At 47.2% G+C, this 18,703-nt stretch overlaps 1 protein-coding gene across 1 annotated transcript in view; it reads left to right on the top strand.

Annotated features, from left to right (window-relative positions):
• The window catches only part of LOC115075247 (double C2-like domain-containing protein beta), a 49,212-nt gene extending 33,021 nt beyond the window's left edge, over positions 1-16,191 (top strand). Inside the window, exons 3-10 of the mRNA XM_029575539.1 lie at positions 2,606-2,680; positions 3,163-3,272; positions 8,785-8,911; positions 9,606-9,659; positions 10,260-10,414; positions 12,070-12,151; positions 13,616-13,712; positions 14,076-16,191. Of these exons, the coding sequence (XP_029431399.1) occupies positions 2,606-2,680; positions 3,163-3,272; positions 8,785-8,911; positions 9,606-9,659; positions 10,260-10,414; positions 12,070-12,151; positions 13,616-13,712; positions 14,076-14,206 (831 nt within the window). The 3' untranslated portion in view covers positions 14,207-16,191. The remainder of the gene's footprint in view (positions 1-2,605; positions 2,681-3,162; positions 3,273-8,784; positions 8,912-9,605; positions 9,660-10,259; positions 10,415-12,069; positions 12,152-13,615; positions 13,713-14,075) is intronic.
• The last annotated feature ends 2,512 nt before the right edge of the window (positions 16,192-18,703 follow it).

Below are 18,703 nucleotides of genomic sequence, written 5' to 3'. Positions count from 1 at the left end.
CAATATCAAGTAATGTGCAAACTTTATTGAATCATATCACAATCCTCACTCTATCTAGACAATAAAAACTCTCTGTATCACACATTCCTACACATTCATACCATACTAAAAACATTTAAAACATATGTCTGAAAAACATAGTGACCCCCTAATACACTTCACCATCAATTTTATATCAATACACTGTGAACATGAAATCACATAAATATAACAATAAATTGTTTATTCAATTTTACAAATCTCTCCTTATTATTTCCTTAATGCAGTGGATAACCACCACTGCTCGCCTCAGTTAGGTCATAATCCACTATCCATTGTTTCTCAGATGTTTTTTTTTTAAACATTAGTTATTTCCTTAACACCGTGAACGCCAGCTCTTGCTCGCCACAGTGTAAACACACTCAGCTGTCCAACAAAAGGTCTTTGTTTCTCCCCTCAATTGGGGCTTCTTCAGGGACTCGTGCAAAATAAACAATTCATCAGTCCGAGATATACTGTTCTTCACAGATTTCTAAAAAATAAAAAAAACCCCTCGTAAACATTTCCAAATTTCCTATACCTATCACGGAATAACATCTAGATAGATACTGACCTAAAGTCCAAAACGCCGGTACTATCTGTTCATATTCTTTGTATCCAGGTTAAACCATAATTTACCAACCTCAATCATCTTTATCCAAACATATCTTCATCAATGTGCCATCGACACTAAAGCCTAAGAATGAAACAACCGCTAGTGCCAAGCAGTTTTGTCCCTCTCTGGTAAAACACTTTGTAAGTCGGGCAGGAAATTGCAGCACGATCCTCACTCCCATGGAGTAAACCCCCTTCCTCGCTGCCTGGACCTTTGCTGAGAAATCGGGAAACAGCAACAGCTTATTATTTCCATACTGAAGCTCCTGCGCTTTATGGAAGGCTGCCAGTATTTTTACTTTGGCAGTGTAATTTCAATATTTAACAAATGTCTTGAGGAGGTCTGCCACGATCAAGGCCGTTAGCTCCAAGCCTGTGGGCCCTCTCCACCAAATATTGCCCGTTCTGTTAAATTTAGATTAAGGGCTTCCGGGAAACCATTTCTCGCAGAATTTAATGAGCTTCAGGAACTCCCACAGTTCACGAATTGTTGTGGCAACTTTGGTTCTCGAGATGACTGAGTTTTTCCTGAAGATGTTTATTTTTCTCCCGAAGCGCAGCTGACTCTGCATGCAGGGCTCCAATGCGATCGTCCTGCTCAGATAGCTTATTATTAATGCCTGTTATCGCCCAATTATAAGCCTCAACTTTTGTCTTTTAGTTCCTCAACCAACGGTTGGATTTTCTGAAGCTGATCAGTTAATGCAGCTGAGAAGGCATGCGTGAGGTCTCTTAGTCTGCGCCTTGCACCAGGCCAGCATCCTGCGCCGTTTTTAATTCCACACAGCTGGTTTTATCGGTGCCCAATCTCCACCATCGTCCCGACATGTCTTCCACTTTCTGGATGGTTTGAAAGTCCATGAATTCTCTAACACTATTTCAGAGGAAACCATGTTTTTAGCAAGATTAATGGGGGGAAAGAAAAGCTGATTCCAAGGCAGTGAGGCCCGGGAGCGTCTGCTCAGTGTGACGTCATCTCCAGGCCGCTCTCATCTAGATTTTATCCCTCCGAACTGCGGAGCAGTGAGCGATGAGCATGGCAAGTAATTTCACCAGGACATTGCAGCACTGGAAAAATGGCATCAGGGCAAATGGCGCCCATCAATGTTTGCAGTGACAAGAGATGTCCCATTTAATGAATACAAGAGGAGAAGCCAAGAAGAGCCGAGTAGCCACTGAATAAGGACTAAACTACGGGCATATATACACGTACATAATAGGTTTTGGCCTTTTGTTTCATGGTAAATTTTATTTCCATAATCCTTTTGCAGATTTAATTTTTAAAGTGGTATATAAACAGGACAGGTGAAATATTACGCAACCATAAATACACGAAAAAAACCTAAGTTTATAATTTAAGCTTAAAACTCTACTGTCTATGCTCTAGAGACAAATGTGAAATGTAAAACCATAAATATCATGGAAGCAGTAGCCAATCAGCTGGTTTGTCGGATCTGAATTCAGCGCATCGATATCAGTAATAAACGGCACATGTTATCGTTGAAGCAGATTTGTAAACCAGGGTTCTCGGTATAAGAGGAGGGAGGCGGCACATAGAAAAAAAGCGATGCAGTCCCCTACTTGTGGTCAAACGTTTGTACAGCTGAGGGAGCCCCGTAGCTTCAGTGGTGAAGGCAGAGACGGCCGGGCAGATGGTGCTGCTGCGATGATGGCAGAGCAAAAGCGGCAGGGGCTCAGTCACGGAGCAGGGTGAACCCAAGGGGCCTGTTCTGCCGACATCTCTGGCTTCTCGCTGGGAGGGGAGGTAGGGGCAGGTAGTGGTATCCCGCTTGTGATGAGGGAGTGGGCCTGCTATTCGCAGGGAGGGGGGGGGGGGGTAACAGTACCTGTTTATGGTGAGAGAATGTGCTTACTGTTCACAATCAAAGGGGGCGATGGGGGGGGCTGTGATCTTTTCATGATTTCACCCATCAGAATTTATAATTCCACCCCCCCGAATCTGCTTTTACAGGGCCTGAAACCCATGGACTCGAATGGCTCTTCTGACCCCTATGTGAAGGCAAACCTGCTCCCAGGAGCCAGCAAGGTGAGAGACCCCCTGTGGTGGGGAAAAAGGGTTGCGGGAGAGCGAAAAACAGCCCAGGATATGAAACAGAAACGGCCACGCACTAGAGCGAGAGGTCCCTCCCTGGAGGGTTTTCTTAATTAGACAAGAAAGATAAGAGGTTGTCGTCCCCCAGGCTCTGTTTTGTTTCTTGGCTGTGACCCCAGGCTTGATAATCTCAGACCTGGAGCCCATCTCCCCCTGGCTGCGGTAATTGCTTAAACAGCCTGGCCTGCTATAATGACTTCCTGATCGTTATTCACTCCATGTGCACCCAGTGCCGCCCTCCATCGAAAAGTGACCCAGCAGGGCCCCCTGATGGTCAGAGGATGAAATGGCGTCCTGCTTTCTAGGAACTTCCCTGGTTTCTCACGAGAGGATTTTCTGCCCGTGACCTGCGAGGATTGCTCACCTTCCTTTAAACCCCAGCGCACTGTCCCATTCTTGCCTCCCTCCCCTGCTAGGCGAACAAGCTGCGCACCAAGACGCTGCGGAACACCCTGCGCCCGGTGTGGAACGAGACGCTGACGTACTACGGCATCACCAAGGAAGACATGGTGAGGAAAACGCTCAGGTGAGCCAGGGCTGGGGTACTGAAATGCGCCCCCTCACATCTCTCACTGCTGCCGTCCAGCCAGGGTAGCCCCCCGGGCTCACCAAAACTAAGAGAGTGGCACTAAAAGTGGCAAATGAGTTTCAAGCGCAGATAAGTGCAGGGCCGGTGCTAGGGTATCACTCACCTTAGGAGAAACTTCAGTCTCTGGGCAATAATCCACAAATGTAGCAATGTCTTTTGCAGTCCTGAAGACCGTCCGACACTGCAATGTTTCGGAGTTGTGAAACTCCTTCCTCAGGGAGCTTCAGGATGGACTTCAGGACTGCAAAAGACATTGCTACATTTGTGGATTATTGCCCAGAGATCAGTGCACGTTACAGCTCCTGTATGTGGTGCATTGCTCTGATATTGTAATGCCCCTACATGGAGAAAACTTGAACTCTTGTATATGCGATCTATGATTAGAAAGCCCTTGCGCTCCAAGGGCTTCACTTATAAGCCACAAGCAGCCAGTGGCACTATATGATGGTCGGACTCGCTATATACATCTTTTGATTATTGGATATAAGCTCCGTGTTATAGCAGAATTTATAATTTGAAGCTAAAGAGCAACCAGAAGCCATTGTTCGTTTTGGTTCCCAAATTATCGTTACAAGCAAACCTACTACCATCCATCGCAAACATTGCTTTTTGGATATAAGCCACAGAACCCCAATTCCAAGTCCTCAGTCAGGACTACTGCTATCAGCTTGTACACAGTCATTCTTGCTGCTGGCTTCTCTGTGTGTAAGGTTCCCCTGGAACTACAGCAGAAAAAAAAAGCCCACATTACTCAGCAAGAATAAATGTTAATAATGAAACTGTAAAGGTCAGGGACTGAGGATGATATCTACCTACTCCCCTCTCCCTGGGCTGAGTTTCCCTGCTCCTCTTTTTGCTAATTTCTTTATGCATATTGACATGTAGCTATAGGGATTTAGATTTTGTAGAGTCCCAAGGGAAATACATTCCATCCATCTGCTGAGGCAGAGAGACACTGAGGAGCTGAGGCACAGACACACTGAGGAGCTGAGGCAGCACCAGACCCTTTGATAGGGAGTGAAGTTAGCGCTTGACTTTTTTTTTGTCTCTGCTTCCATCTGCTGGTCAGGGGGATGCATCCCACCTGTATGGACTGATTGCAGGTTGTAGAGGAATCTGCTTTCACCTCCAGTTCAATTCATACCAGGGACTTCTAGATTTGTCATTAATCATCAACGTGCATGAAGAGAGGCAGAAGGTCTAATGACATAGGTTTATTCCAAAACTGAACAATGCTGCTTACACGCAGAATACAGACAGAGCTACCATACGTACAAAGGAGGAGAACAGTGCTCTCTTAACAATAAGACAGTTGGCCATCATGTAGTAACTAGAGTTAATATTTACATGCTAGGCTGAATCCATATCTCTCCTTCCATCCAATAATGCTTTCACTGATTCAGACTGTTATGGACCAGGTGGTGGTGTATCTACTGGACTCGGTGAAGCAATCTGTGCAGAGCAGAAATATCAGTCTCTGATTCTCAGTCAGGAAGATAATTGGTGTGACAGCACCAGATCAGCCTATCAGGTGTTCTTGTGGTGTACAGAATAAGTCTGGTCACCTCAGTGACAGGAAAAGAGACCCATTGCAGTGCCTTAATAATAGACTCTCGGTTCTCTCTAAGATCTGCAGCCCTGTTAGGATGTAAGCAATGATGGCAGATAAAGGCCAAAATAGTCCATCCAGTCTGCCCAGCAAGTTGCTTAAGGTAGTAACAGCTGCTCCGTGAGGATCCTCCCATGCAGAAACGTTAACTTCAGATGTAACAGAAGTTACCCCATTTCTTCACTTCCATGTTCTAGCCACTAGGGATCCTCTGTGCTGGTTCCACACCGTTTTGAATTCCATTACCGTTCTTATCCTTCATCATCATTTTGAGGAGGGCAGTCCATGCATCCACTACTCTCTCCGTGAAGAAATATTTCCTGACATTGTTACCGAGTCTTCCGCCTTTGGCGTTTCATGGCAATTCAAGATCATTTCTGTTGGACTAGGTTTTCCTGAGGCATATAAAGTAACATGTTGTGCTGTTAGGTTGGTCTACCTCCATTGATCGTCTCCAGTAAATCTTTGGTAGTCTGTATTCATCACCGAGCTTGACTATTTGACGTGGGACGAAACGGTTCAGTGGTTGTGTGATGAATCAGATTTCATTTCATAAATGTCTTGAAGGTTTCAGAGAGGAGCTTGGCTCCATTATCTGACCAAATGATGTCTAGAGTTTCACGTCTTGCAAATATTTAGTGTAATTAGGTGACTTGCATTTGCAGAAATTGTCGTCACTAGGGTAACTTCTAACGATTTAGAGAGAGTCAATTGTAATGAAAAGCACTCATCCTTGAAAGGATCCTGCAAAGTTAATGATGTCCCGTGGTTTTCATGCTGCCTTCAGTGGTGCATTACAGAAACTTTGACACGTATTGCATTTCTTCCTGTTGTGTTCATCCTTAGTGTCTATTTCTGGTTATCACACATGGCTTTTAGCTAAAGCTTTCGTACATGTGACGCCTGAATATTTAGAAAGCAGATTTTCTGAGAGGTGCTATCTCTCTTTCTCAGGGGTGATGATGTGATTTCCTCTCAGAAGATATCTTTTATACAGTCATGCTTTTATCTCCGTGAACAATGAAAGACTTAAACTGCATCTCCAGTATCTCTGAGGCTACCCCATCCACACCATTGAGGATACCTGATAAGAAATTGCCATACTGGGTCAGACCGGGCAGGGGCGGTTCTATAATGAGGCAGGGTGAGGCGGCCGCTTCAGATGGTAAACTTTGGAAGCAGCAAAAACTGCCCCCCCCCCTGCAAACTCCTCTAGCGGCCGCCTTACCCTGCCGCCAAAACAACAAACGACCCATGCAGAGTCCCCCCTCCCCCGCGCAGCACGTCCCGCCCGCAGCAGAGATGAAGGTGGTGCTGGATCCCGGGTCACAGAGTGTGAGGGGGGGGTGTCTGTCGTGTTGGTTTCCGGGTCAGAGAGTGTGAGGGGGGGGGTGTCTGTCGTGTTGGTTTCCGGGTCAGAGAGTGTGAGGGGGGGGGGTGTCTGTCGTGTTGGTTTCCGGGTCAGAGAGTGTGAGGGGGGGGGGGTGTCTGTCGTGTTGGTTTCCGGGTCAGAGAGTGTGAGGGGGGGGGGGTGTCTGTCGTGTTGGTTTCCGGGTCAGAGAGTGTGAGGGGGGGGGGTGTCTGTCGTGTTGGTTTCCGGGTCAGAGAGTGTGAGGGGGGGGGGGGTGTCTGTTGTGTTGGTTCCCGGGTCAGATAGAGTGTGTGTGTGTGTGTGTGGGGGGGGGTGGGTCATGTTGGTTCCTGGGTCAGTGAGTGTGAGGGGTGTGTGTGTTGTGTTGCTTCCTGGGTCACATAGTGTGAGGGTGTGTGTGTGTGTTGTGTTGCTTCCTGGGTCAGAGAGTGTGAGGGGGGTGTGTGTGTCATGTTGGCTCCTGGGTCAGAGTGTGAGGGGTGTGTGTGTGTCATGTTGGTTTCCGGGTCAGAGAGTGTGAGGGGTGTGTGTGAATAATGTGCTTTTATGCTATGCTATGAGGAAACTCTTAAATAGCCCGTAGTTTCTCTCTCTGTTTAAAACTTAGTGTCAGGTGCAATGCACTAAAACCGAGCGTACACTTTGCACATGTTCTTTGGTTTGGACTGCCAAGGGAGTAAAATAGCAGACGCACTTCTGAAAATGCCATGCATGCTTGCTGTTTTCCTCCCCCATCTTAAACATGCCCTCGGGATCGCCGTCTTCCAACCCAACTTGCACGTTAGCTACATGGGCGGAGGGTAATTTTCAGACGGCTGATTAGCAGGGGTAAAATGCTTTTGTACCAAGATACATCACTTTGAAAACTGACCTCCTGGAGCATAAAGAGAGGGTGCCAGTAACTGCCTAACCTAACCCACGCAGCACTTATGGAATATAATAAACACAAGCAACTCTGAACACAACTCATGGGCACCAGAGGAGCACAATCGCAGTGCTCGTTACTGGAGATCTGCATATTCTGCCCACATGACAAGTGCCAGCCTACCATCCTATGCCAGGCAGCATGTCACCCAGCACAGCGTCCGTGCTTTTATTGATTTGGATTTGTTACCCACCTCTATGAATCGGAAATCCACCCAATGCCTGGTGCAGTATCAGCACCTGGGATCCTGCGGACAGTGGTGAACCATCTGCTCCCGCAGGTTCCGGGCCACCTGAGAAGCCTCAAATAGCAAGAGCTGCTGGTTTGGGAAGATGCTCCTGCTCTTCTCTGCATGCACAGGGGAAGGCAACGAGGGCCCCGATCTTCATGGTCTGGGGAAACAAATAAGTATGGGGGTAACTTGCTGATGCGGAGGTTACTACCCTAGACTAATAAGCCTGATACTTTGATGCAACTCCAACATTGCTCTCTGCTTCAACAACAAGGCATAACGGGGAATTGGACTCAGACGGTAACCAATGAGAGCCCTGACTGTAACGGTCCGGGAAACTGATACGCATGCAGTAACCCACACAGCGCAGCAGACATTACCATAAGCTTGCTGGGCAGACTGGATGGACCATTTGGTCATTTTCTGCTGTCATTTCTATGTTTTTATGTTTCTATTTAATTATTTTAAAATGCGTATTCTGCCACTCCACAGATCTCAGAGGATTACAATACACATACGCAATAAAATCAATCAGTACGCATAACACGAATGGCATCACTGGCAGGAAAAATAAAAAACCAAAGAAAGACAAAATAACATAAAATAGACGAACAGTGCTGCAAGCTGAATACATGCGCACTCTGACCAAGTCAATATAGTGCCCTTATTAACCAGGGTAAGATAGGCATTAAGTGTTTTCCTGAATCGAAGCAATCCAGTCTCAGGGATGATTGTCTCAGGCAGATCGTTCAATAAAATAGGACCAGCTGTGTCCAAAGACAAAAAACATTTTTGGGATGTCGCTAATCGTACTTGTTTTAATGAGGGAAATTCTAACAAATGCTGAGCTGAAGAGCGCAACTGGTGATTGGGATGGTGCGCTCAAATGGAGGAGGCCATGCAGGAAGGTGCAAGCCCATGAAGGGCTTAAGTGTTCATTTGTACTGGGTGGGGCTCTGGTGGTAAGGAGGTGGTGTCACCCAGCAGAAATCCATCGAGCATTGCAGAGAATGCCCGCTGCCGACGTGGCCACCAGAGGGAGGTATTGCTTCACAGCTGCAAACCACAGTTTCCTTGTCATGAAGAGACGCCCTCCGCTGTATCCTATGTCCTAGGCCGCTTGCAATAAAACAATCATAATGGTAAAACAAATAGAACAGTAAAATGGTAACATTGCAGAACATAAAATATAAAAAGACAATGTATCATCAGTTTGTGTAAACACATAACATACAGTAACAGTTACAGATAACACCAGCTGATTTAGCATCAGAAACGTCTTTTAACCACTTCTTTTCCCAATGAGAACAGGCTCTCGGTGTGTGACGAGGATAAGTTCAGTCGCAATGAGTCCATCGGTGAAATCCGAGTGCCTCTGAAGAAGCTCCTCCCCAACCAAACCAAGAACTTCAACATCTGTCTGGAGAAGCAGCTACTGGTAAATGGGAGGGGAGGGGAGCTGGCAGGAGGAGTTCACTCATTATGCAAAGCCCCTTCTGTTTTCTGGTGCATTGGCAGTAGCTCCTATTGGCCACCATTATCCTCCTCAGCCGCAGTTCCTACCTCTACCACTGGGGTAGGATAGAGCGCCAGTGTATATTTTTAGTTGTTTATTTCATTTAATACCCTACACCTTTTCTAAACTTCAAGGCAGAAGTTAATAAAATTAACACCCATGCCCCTCAATCTTCCCTCTCCTACTTTACATTAATGTCAGATCCCTAAAATCATCTCAAAGCCGATTACATTACAGACATAGTAATAACCCTGATACTAGCGTGATTAGTTCTGTAGCAGGGCTGAGACCTGACCACGCTCACCTCACTTAGGGCAGGCTTTAATTTCTGAGCACAAAAATGTGTGGATTGGACACACTTTTTTTTTGCATGTGGGGTGAGTAACTTAATAGCCCCATCGCCATGCATTTGCAGGTGATGAGTGTGATTTAGTTTTGCTGCGCATTGGACGCTCGCTGTGGAGGTGCTAATCCCCTTATAGCATAAGGGGCTGTGACCGCGCGTCCAACCGCAGGTTAAACAGTGCTCTCGGCTGAGCGCGTGGCATTACTGTCTGGGGCACCTGGCTCCTACAATTCCTTGCTTATCTGGGAGTTTCTCACTTGTTCTTTTCAGATAAAACGCCCCAGTACCATGAATGCAGTGCGTGGAATGGCCGTCTACGAAGAGGTGGGTATAAGAGCAGCGAGAACACCGAGAGACAGAAACAGGGAGGGAGGGAGAGAGGAAGGAGGATAATAGGACAATGAACAAACAGTGGCGGGAAGGGGAAGGTAAACAGTAAACCAAAGGCCACTTAGTGGTAATATTGCATGTTAATAAATTTATAAAATTAAAAAAGCACGCACATGAAATAGTATAATCAAGGCAAACCACGTGATAAGTTACGGCACTCACAGCAGGCTAGGAGCTGGCTCAGAAACCAGTAAACTATTAAAGCATTGTAAATGGAAACCGGACAACCCCACGTTTCAGAGGTAGGGCCTGCATCAGGAATCATCATGTACAAAATAATTGGAAAAAGTGCAACAAAAGTTAATAAATAACAATTCGGATGCAAGAAACGGTGATTCCAAACACAGGAGTAATTTGTATGTTCTGCTACTCACTGTCCCAGAGGTTATTTCAGTGCAAAGCAGCTCTGTGCTGTGCCAGATCCAGAGTTACAGGATCCAGTAGCCTCGGGTGGGATGACGGACAGTGGCAGCAGGGTCCTACTTCTAATTCTGCTCTCTGCTTTCTCCTCTTTGGTTGCCGTGGACGGAGCAGAAGGAGGCGGGCGAGGTGCCCCTGGAGGAGCGCGGACGAATCCTGCTCTCTCTCTGCTACAACTCCCAGAAGCAGGGGCTCGTCGTGGGCATCGTGCGCTGTGCCCACCTTGCAGCCATGGACTCCAATGGCTACTCTGATCCCTTTGTCAAAATGTGAGCCCGAGTGCTGTGCTGGAGAGGTGGGGAAGGAGAGAGGGATGCTCTGTGTTTAGGGAACTGTTGGGGAGGGCGGGCGATGCGTAGGGTTTCACATACACTGGGGCATTTTTCGCCACACCCAACATTTCAGAAGGGACACTGGCAGGTCATTGAATTATCATCATTCTGAATTAGGGCGATTTGTTTTCCCGTATTATACACGCTAATCGGGGTGTATTTTCAAATATGTCTGCCATGCAATCTACAATCCTTTGGAGCTGTGTTTTTTTTTGTTTTTCCGGAGCCTCTGTGATGTTAGCGTAGCCCACGGCGCGGCAGCGCTGGAAACCTCACTCCATCTCTGATCGTGCGTGAAGTTTCCAGCACTAACGGGGGCACCTCGCTGCACTGGGGAGTCCTGCGCAATGCCCTCCTTTGCATGGGATTTCCATGCGAGGGCACGAGGCAGCATGCACAGTTTAAAACACACATTCTGAGGGTGCAGAACGCTTTCCTGCATCGCCAGTGTTTACATGGACAAAATGTGTTCTGCTAGACGCACCTTATTGCAGGGGCCTGTCAGCAGGGATAGATTTAAGATGATGGCCCTAGAGGCAGTGATTCCCTCTTTCTGGAAAGTAAAGAGCAGCTGGGCGAGTCCCAGTTTTTGGGGTTCTTCCAAATTTGGCGCCCAAGGCAGGTGCCCGCGTTGCCTATTCCTAAATCCGGCCCTGCCCGTGAGATAGTAAAGAGGGAATGCTGGGAGCCACCGCAGAAAGGCTTACATAAGGGAGAGAGGAGCAGCACAGTGGCAGTGCTGGGCAGAAGAGCTGGATCGGATTCCTCTGCCTGGGCCTGGAGGCTGCGGTGGCTTCATTCACAGTTCTTGGGGGGAGGGGAGGGGAGGGGGAAGAAAGTCCCAGTCCTCAAGCCACAGTGACACCTAGTGGCCACAATCAGAGCACTTGCAGAGAGGGTTTCAGAGGGAGCCATGGTCTGTGGCTCCTGGTCAATGATGACTGAGCTAGATGGGAGGGGGAGAGGGTAAAAATGGGCAAAAGCCCCAGGTCATGGGTCATTACAAATGAAGGGACCAGTTTTGAGAGAGCTGGAAGCCCAAAGGAGCAGGAGGAAAGTGCCAGAGAAAATAAATGAGGGCACTGTACTGTCCCAAAATAGAGATCCAGCTGCCCAGACTGGGGTAATAGCAGCACCACTGAGGATGAGACCAGTGCATCCCCATATTTAGGACTGGGAATTCGGCTGCCCAGTGTTTTTCAACCTTTCCCTGGATTACCATAGAGGGTCAGACTGTGAAGCTTTTTCCCCATAGATACAAATTGGGAAATAGCCTTTGGTACATCTGGCCCAGGGAAGTGTGAAGCCATCAGAAGGTTGGACTCATCCGCACCCCCTGTAACTGTGAGAGAAGGAAGAGCCTCCCTTCCATCCTCTGTCTTCTAAGAGCCTCAACCATAATGAAATGGGCATTTAGGGCTGAAATAATTACTCAAACCACTAAAGTAATCAATAAGTATTCCCCTAGAACCCTTCCACTCTTCGCAGGAGGCTCCCTCTACCCAACTCCCCAGACATTTTCTCTTTTTATGGATTCTTATTTTTATGTTTGTCAACATCCGATTGTTGCTCCACTTCTTGTTCCCCCTCAGATACCTGCGTCCAGACATGGGGAAGAAATCCAAGTACAAAACTACTGTTCGAAAGAAGACCCTGAATCCAGAGTTTAACGAGGTAAGGAGGAGCCCCCCCGATAGAAGCTGACTGCGAGGCAGATCCTGGAGTGGAGCCCGGTGAAGGTGAGGGGCACACACCGTCTCTGCTAGAAAGGATACCCACAGGTCCCTTACCTAAGTAATTACCACATACCTTCACTAGGAGGAGTAGGCGGTAGACACATCATCCCTTGGGGTGCTGCCTTGGGAGTTAGAATAATAAAAGCAGAGGCTTAGATTGCTCTGGGGCTCTCGGAGGAGGATCCAGGCTCCCAGCAAGGACTCTCTAGGTTCTCAAGAAGGCAATACTTGGAGCAGCCCATGAAGGGGCTGCAGGAGGAATCTTGAGGGGATTCCCGAAGAGAGAACAAAAGAAGTTCCTTGCTCTGCTGGGATGGGTTCAAGTGTTCTGGGATGCAAGGGATCAGAATGAATCCAGTGGGTCGGGAGAATCTGGAGGGCTTGCAGCCAAGAGAACTTTCTCCAGATGGTGTTGAATCAAAGGCCCCCAAAGTAATTCCCAGCAGGAGATTCACACAGAAGGGCATGAAGGAGAACTCAGGGACAAAGGGGAATCCAAAAGAGTCAAGAATAGATCCCTGGCGTAGCTTAAGATGTACCTAGAGTCAACAGTGGTCCTTGGATGCCTGCAAACTCTTTACTGCTGGGTATCATCAGAGGGAAATGTGTTTTTTTTGTCAACTGGTCACTATTCAAGAAGCTATAGGGCATTCATTCTGGAACATAATCTGGCGAGGAGTTGCGCTTATTGCAGTACCGTAGGAGTGTGTCCCTAGCTCTAAAGGGCTTGAAGCAAAGTTTCCCCTTTTCCAGAGGAAGCTCAGGGAGCCTCACGTGTGGTACGATGGTCCAGCAGATGTGCCACTTTGTCCAATGAGATTTTGGAAACGAGGGGGCGGGGGGGGGGGGGGGGGGGGCGCGCTGGGGGAGAGGTGAAGTTACATTAGCTAAAGGAAAGTCTCCATTGGCCGGCAGCAATCATGATTCTCCTATCCTAGTCCAGCTATGATAGAAATCTGATAAAAATTAATACTCAGTCCTCTATAATTAAGCTGAAAGGTGGAAAACTAAAAGGACCAGGAGGTTCTTTATTAGATACTCCTGTGGGGAGGCCAAATGTCTGTCTTATGTCTGTGCTCATAAAAGAAGCTTCAGCTCCTCTGATCCTGAAGTCCCAGGTCGCCTCTTCCTCTCTGCTTGTGACAGCAGTGGTTTCTTCTCTCTCTGCTTCTGAGGTCACCATTTGCGTCTCTCTTTGCTCCTAAAGGCACCGTTCGCCTCTCCCTGTGCTCCTGAAGTCACAGCTTACTATCTCCCTCTCTGCTTATGAAAGCAGTGGTCCCGTCTCTCTCTGCTTCCGAGGTCACGAGTCTCCTCTCTCTCTACTTTGCTATGCTCCTGAGGGCACCAGCCCCTTCACAGCCTTCACCTCTCTCTTGCTATCTCTTCTCTCTTTGTACAGGAATTCTTTTACGAAATCCGTCAGGATGAGCTGGCCAAGAAGACTCTGGATGTCTCTGTGTGGGATTATGATCTTGGCATGTCAAATGATTTCATAGGTGAGATTTCCTGCCCATTCAGCATCTTTCTCCTTGGAGATCATTTCATTCACTTTGTTCAAAACGATTGTTCTCTTCAGTAGTAGCTTGCAGGGTGTAGGGGTATTTGAATTTATCGCTCCCACCACTCAAGAGGGGCAGCTAAGGCCTCCACCTCCCCCAGGGAGCCCCTGCATTTTAGCACATTCTTTCTACAGGGGTACAGCTGAAATCCCCCTCCTACCAGGACATCCTGCACCCAGAGGCAGGTAACTCTCCCTCTTAACAAGGAGTCCTTACATGTGAGCAGTCTCTATCTCTGTCTTGCACATTGCTCTCCATTCCTCTCGGTTGCTATATGACTGTGTGTCTGTCTTTCTGCAGGTGGGGTACAGCTGGGAATTAATGCAAAAGGTGAGCAGCTCCGGCACTGGTTCCAGTGTCTGAAGAATGCGGACCAGCGGGTGGAATACTGGCATGCACTGACCAATGAGAACCCAGAGCTCAGTGATTAGCAAACCCAGGCCCCAACCAATGGCGACCCTTTCAGAGACTGAAAAGCAAGCCCCATAAAATGACGCGTCTTCCATGAACTATAAAAGGTCCTCGGCCATGGAATTCTGGAAAATGAAACACAGACCTCAGCTAATAACTTCTCTTCCAGGGAGAACATAAAACTGACCTCAACCAATACCGTTTCAGCCAGAGACTGAAAAACAGGCCTCAAGCAATAATACCCCTTTCAGGGTCAGAAAAGCAAGCCTTAGCCACTGACAAAATCTACCCAGAAACTGAAGAACTGGTCTCAGCCAATGGCAAAACCCAACTGTAAACTGAAGAACTGGTCTCAGCCAATGGCAAATCCCAACTGTAAACTGAAGAACAGGCCTCAGCCAATGGCAAAACCCAACTGTAAACTGAAGAACTGGTCTCAGCCAATGGCAAAACCCAACTGTAAACTGAAGAACTGGTCTCAGCCAATGGCAAATCCCAACTGTAAACTGAAGAACAGGCCTCAGCCAATGGCAAAACCCAACTGTAAACTGAAGAACTGGTCTCAGCCAATGGCAAATCCCAACTGTAAACTGAAGAACAGGCCTCAGCCAATGGCAAATCCCAACTGTAAACTGAAGAACAGGGCCAAAGGCAAAGCCCAACTGTAAACTGAAGAACTGGTCTCAGCCAATGGCAAATCCCAACTGTAAACTGAAGAACTGGTCTCAGCCAATGGCAAATCCCAACTGTAAACTGAAGAACTGGTCTCAGCCAATGGCAAATCCCAACTGTAAACTGAAGAACAGGCCTCAGCCAATGGCAAATCCCAACTGTAAACTGAAGAACAGGCCTCAGCCAATGGCAAATCCCAACTGTAAACTGAAGAACAGGATTCAGCAGCTGCTTATCATGTAAAGGGCTTATGTCCAACATCAATTCAATATCTGTGCATTTTGACTGCCATCCCACCTCCTCATATGAGGCAATGAGCTGCAACTAGGCCGGCAAAGCCGGTAACAGTTCAGCCTTGGACTCTGCCAGCACAATGCTTTAAGAGCTTCAAGCTTTCATCAGAGCGGCTAAGGCTTTCGGTCAGATGCTGGCCAGACCAGGAGCGAGTGGATCATGAGGACAGGCTTCAGTAGCTGCTCCCCATCTCTTTTATCCTTCCAGGCTACAAACCAACACCACAAGGGCGCTGTTAATTGTTTGCATACTGGCATTTGGCGTCCCAACTCCTGTACGTACAGCTGGAATCTTTGTCCACGCAGAGCTGGTGAACATGGAGAAACGAAAACGGCCCAACACCTGGCCATACCCTGTCTTAAAGGAGGATGCGCTTCGCTCAACCTGTTCACTAATGATGCAAGGGCTGGTTAAGGTCTGCTAAATTCAACAGCTATCTGCTCCTTTAACCATCTGCAAAGAGAAAGCCCTCAGCCAACATTGAAAGCCCTCTGGAAATGTATTTAACTTACAAGGTCAATATTCAGTGAGTTGGCAGGTAGGAGAGTTCTCCAGGTATCCAGTGGAACATAGCTGGGTGTGTTCTCCTGAATATCCCTGGAGCTCTTCTGATCACACATTCCCAGCTAACTTCAGACATGGAGCATGAATAGCAATGCTCAGGGGGTAAAGTTCGGCCCCAGTTCTGGAATGCCCTCAGCACAACCTGCTTTACTCAGCTAAATTTTGTATAGGTAACTTATCTGCACCAGAGGTAGCCAGGGAGCAGGGGTAAAGTTTTGAAATCCAAAACAAGCACATACAATAAAACAGGCAATCCATCATACAAGAAATAAAACCTATAACAATAAACAACCACAAAGTAAACTCGGCCAACAGTAAAAGTACAGATGGAAACTGAAGAACAGCTCAGCCAAGGGCAATATTTTTAGAAGAGCCAATGACCCTGCAACTGGAAGGAAAGTTCGATTCTATGTTTTGTTTTGTTTTTTAAAGAATACCAAGTTTTCATTCTTCTGTTTAATCCCCCCCCCCCCCCCTCCAAAACAAAAACAGTTGGTGCAGTGGTCTTTACTGGGCTATTTACGCATTGTGCATGGTGATAACTGATTTGAAATTAGCCATCCTACCCCCATGGCTAAGCCTAAACTGAGGGGCAGAGGATAGTAGTGGAGCACATGAGCATGCAGTTATCTCCTGCACCTGCCTGGAGCCCTGCCCCACTCCCACTAACTGCAAAATGAAAGCAGGAACTAAGCCAATGCCTCTATTACCCCCTCTTCCTGGGTGTGTAGTACTAACCTCACAAGCCAATAGAATAGAAAAAGATGTATACTGTCTTTTCAGCAGTACTAGTAGATGCCACATGATAAACACATTAACAGAGCCTGGGAGAGCCCTTTGGTGATAAGGTGGGTTGCAGGCACGGTTTTCAGATCTCAGGGGCATGCCCACTCTTTGCTGTTTGAAACTGCTAATGCAAAGCCTTGCCAGGCTTCACAAACACCACAGAGTCAGCAGAAAAGGCGCTCCAGTCTGCAGGAGGCTGGCTGCCAGAGCGAATGGCGTTACAACAGCTGTAACCGCTGCAGTCTCCTCTGCACTACAGAGCTTGCTGGCACCACCAGGGTCTCTCCGATATAAAAGAGGGCTCGGTGAAAGAGACCCAGCTCAGTGCCAAGCCACCACGAGATACGGATGGATGTGCAAGGGAGTCCTGTGCTGGTCAGCATTGTTCATAAAACAGCACAAGCCAATTCCAAGAGGCTCCGGAAGCAGATGCCTGGAAAGCTGCTCCTGTCCCTGGGGAAATCTAGCAGAGCAACGAATGTACCATCCATTATCAGCAACTAAACCTCATGGGAATTGTATTTTACAAAAGAAACTGTGGGGAGGGGGCAATATACTGGGGGGGAATTACTCCATCCCTTCTGCATGACCTATATCAAACATATTTAAACCTCTTTCTTGTGGAAAACGAGGGTGTTTGCGTTTTCTGAATGAATTCTCACATCCGGAGCAGGGTTTATGCCAGCGGCTCTGCCAGTGCCTCTCTGGGTATTATTAGACTGTTCTTGCTGACTCTGCTTTCTCTTTGTAAGCACAGATAAGAAGTACAAGTGATTCCACACTACTGAATATTTATTATAAAATTAAATTGATTAGAATACTGCATCTCTTACTTCTTTTTATGCTTTTCAACATACGGCAATGATGGGAAGAATTATGGAAAAAGTGATCAATGTCTGTTCCTCCATCTGTAGGGACTCACTCTCTCCAAGAAAGAGATGGAAATCCACCAGATTTGACATGTAGACAAAAATTTGAGAACCAGCAATATCAGATCAGTGTTTTCAGAGAAAGAGCAATCCAAATACATTCCTGTTGCTTTCTATGGGAAACTTTGCCTCTCCTCAGCCTTCCAGCACATTACCACAGGCACAGACAGACAGACAGAGAAAGGAAAAATAATGGAAGACTTTCCAAAGAATACCCCACAGCTACACTTCCACACCCCCCCCCCCCCATACCCATACCTTAGACATAAACCCCCTACACATCACATCACTCCATACCACACCCACCTGCTCCTCCCCAGAGACTAGGAAAGGAAATGATGCAGCTTCCCATCCACAAACACACATTTCCTACCACACCTCCACCTGCTCACCATCCATATCCCCACAGACCCCAATTTTCCTTAAACTCACACAACCCTGCTAATCATTACCTAACATACTTATACCCCTAACACACACCCCCCACACAGAGACACTCCCTCAAACCACATCTGCTGCCTACACATAGCCGTACCCACAACTCCCGTACATACACAATCCCTCCACAAACGTCTCCCACCCATACAACCCTCTATCCAGCCGAAACACCAATAACCTTCCATTCCCCCAAAACATACAGCCACCCTTCTCCAAAGCTGTTGGAAAGTATTCCTGAAGCTGTGCCTCTGCATGCATCCCCTACGTGTTATAATTTCCAACATACAGAATATTAGAAAGAATTATATAACAGGGAGCTCCGTGCTAAACACCTGCCTTCACCATTCCAGCACATTGGCACAAAGCAATAGGGATGTGTAATAGTTTAAAATGAACGAGTAAAAAGAACCAGACTGGGTCCCATTTGTTTAATTCGGGGAAGCCTAAAATGAATTGAAATGGGTCCCTGAATAAACAAATCCTATTTGTGTTGAATAGGATGATTTCTATAAGCCATTAAAGTCAATAGCCTCCTAGAAATCAATAGGATAGCAACAGGAGTACAGTTAGGAACTGATAGAGCAAGCAGCTAGCGGCCATGTTGTCAAGAAGATAGCAGGGACGATGTATCAAAAGGAAGCATTTTTTCAATCCAACCTATCGTTGTGCACTGGATACAGTGATGCTGACCTTGAAGACTAAGCACCCAATCAGAAACGGGAGCATGAGGTGGAAATGCTTCTTTAACACCTATGACTTTGTGGGGGAGCACTGCCACCTTTCCTTTAAGAAAAGAATAGGAACTGAATGAGAAGCCATTAGAAAGGGAAAATG

This window comes from Rhinatrema bivittatum, chromosome 13 (genome assembly GCF_901001135.1).
Source record: "Rhinatrema bivittatum chromosome 13, aRhiBiv1.1, whole genome shotgun sequence".
NCBI lineage: Eukaryota > Metazoa > Chordata > Amphibia > Gymnophiona > Rhinatrematidae > Rhinatrema > Rhinatrema bivittatum.
Note: the sequence above shows the minus strand (reverse complement) of the source record. Positions and strands in the feature narration are given on the sequence as shown.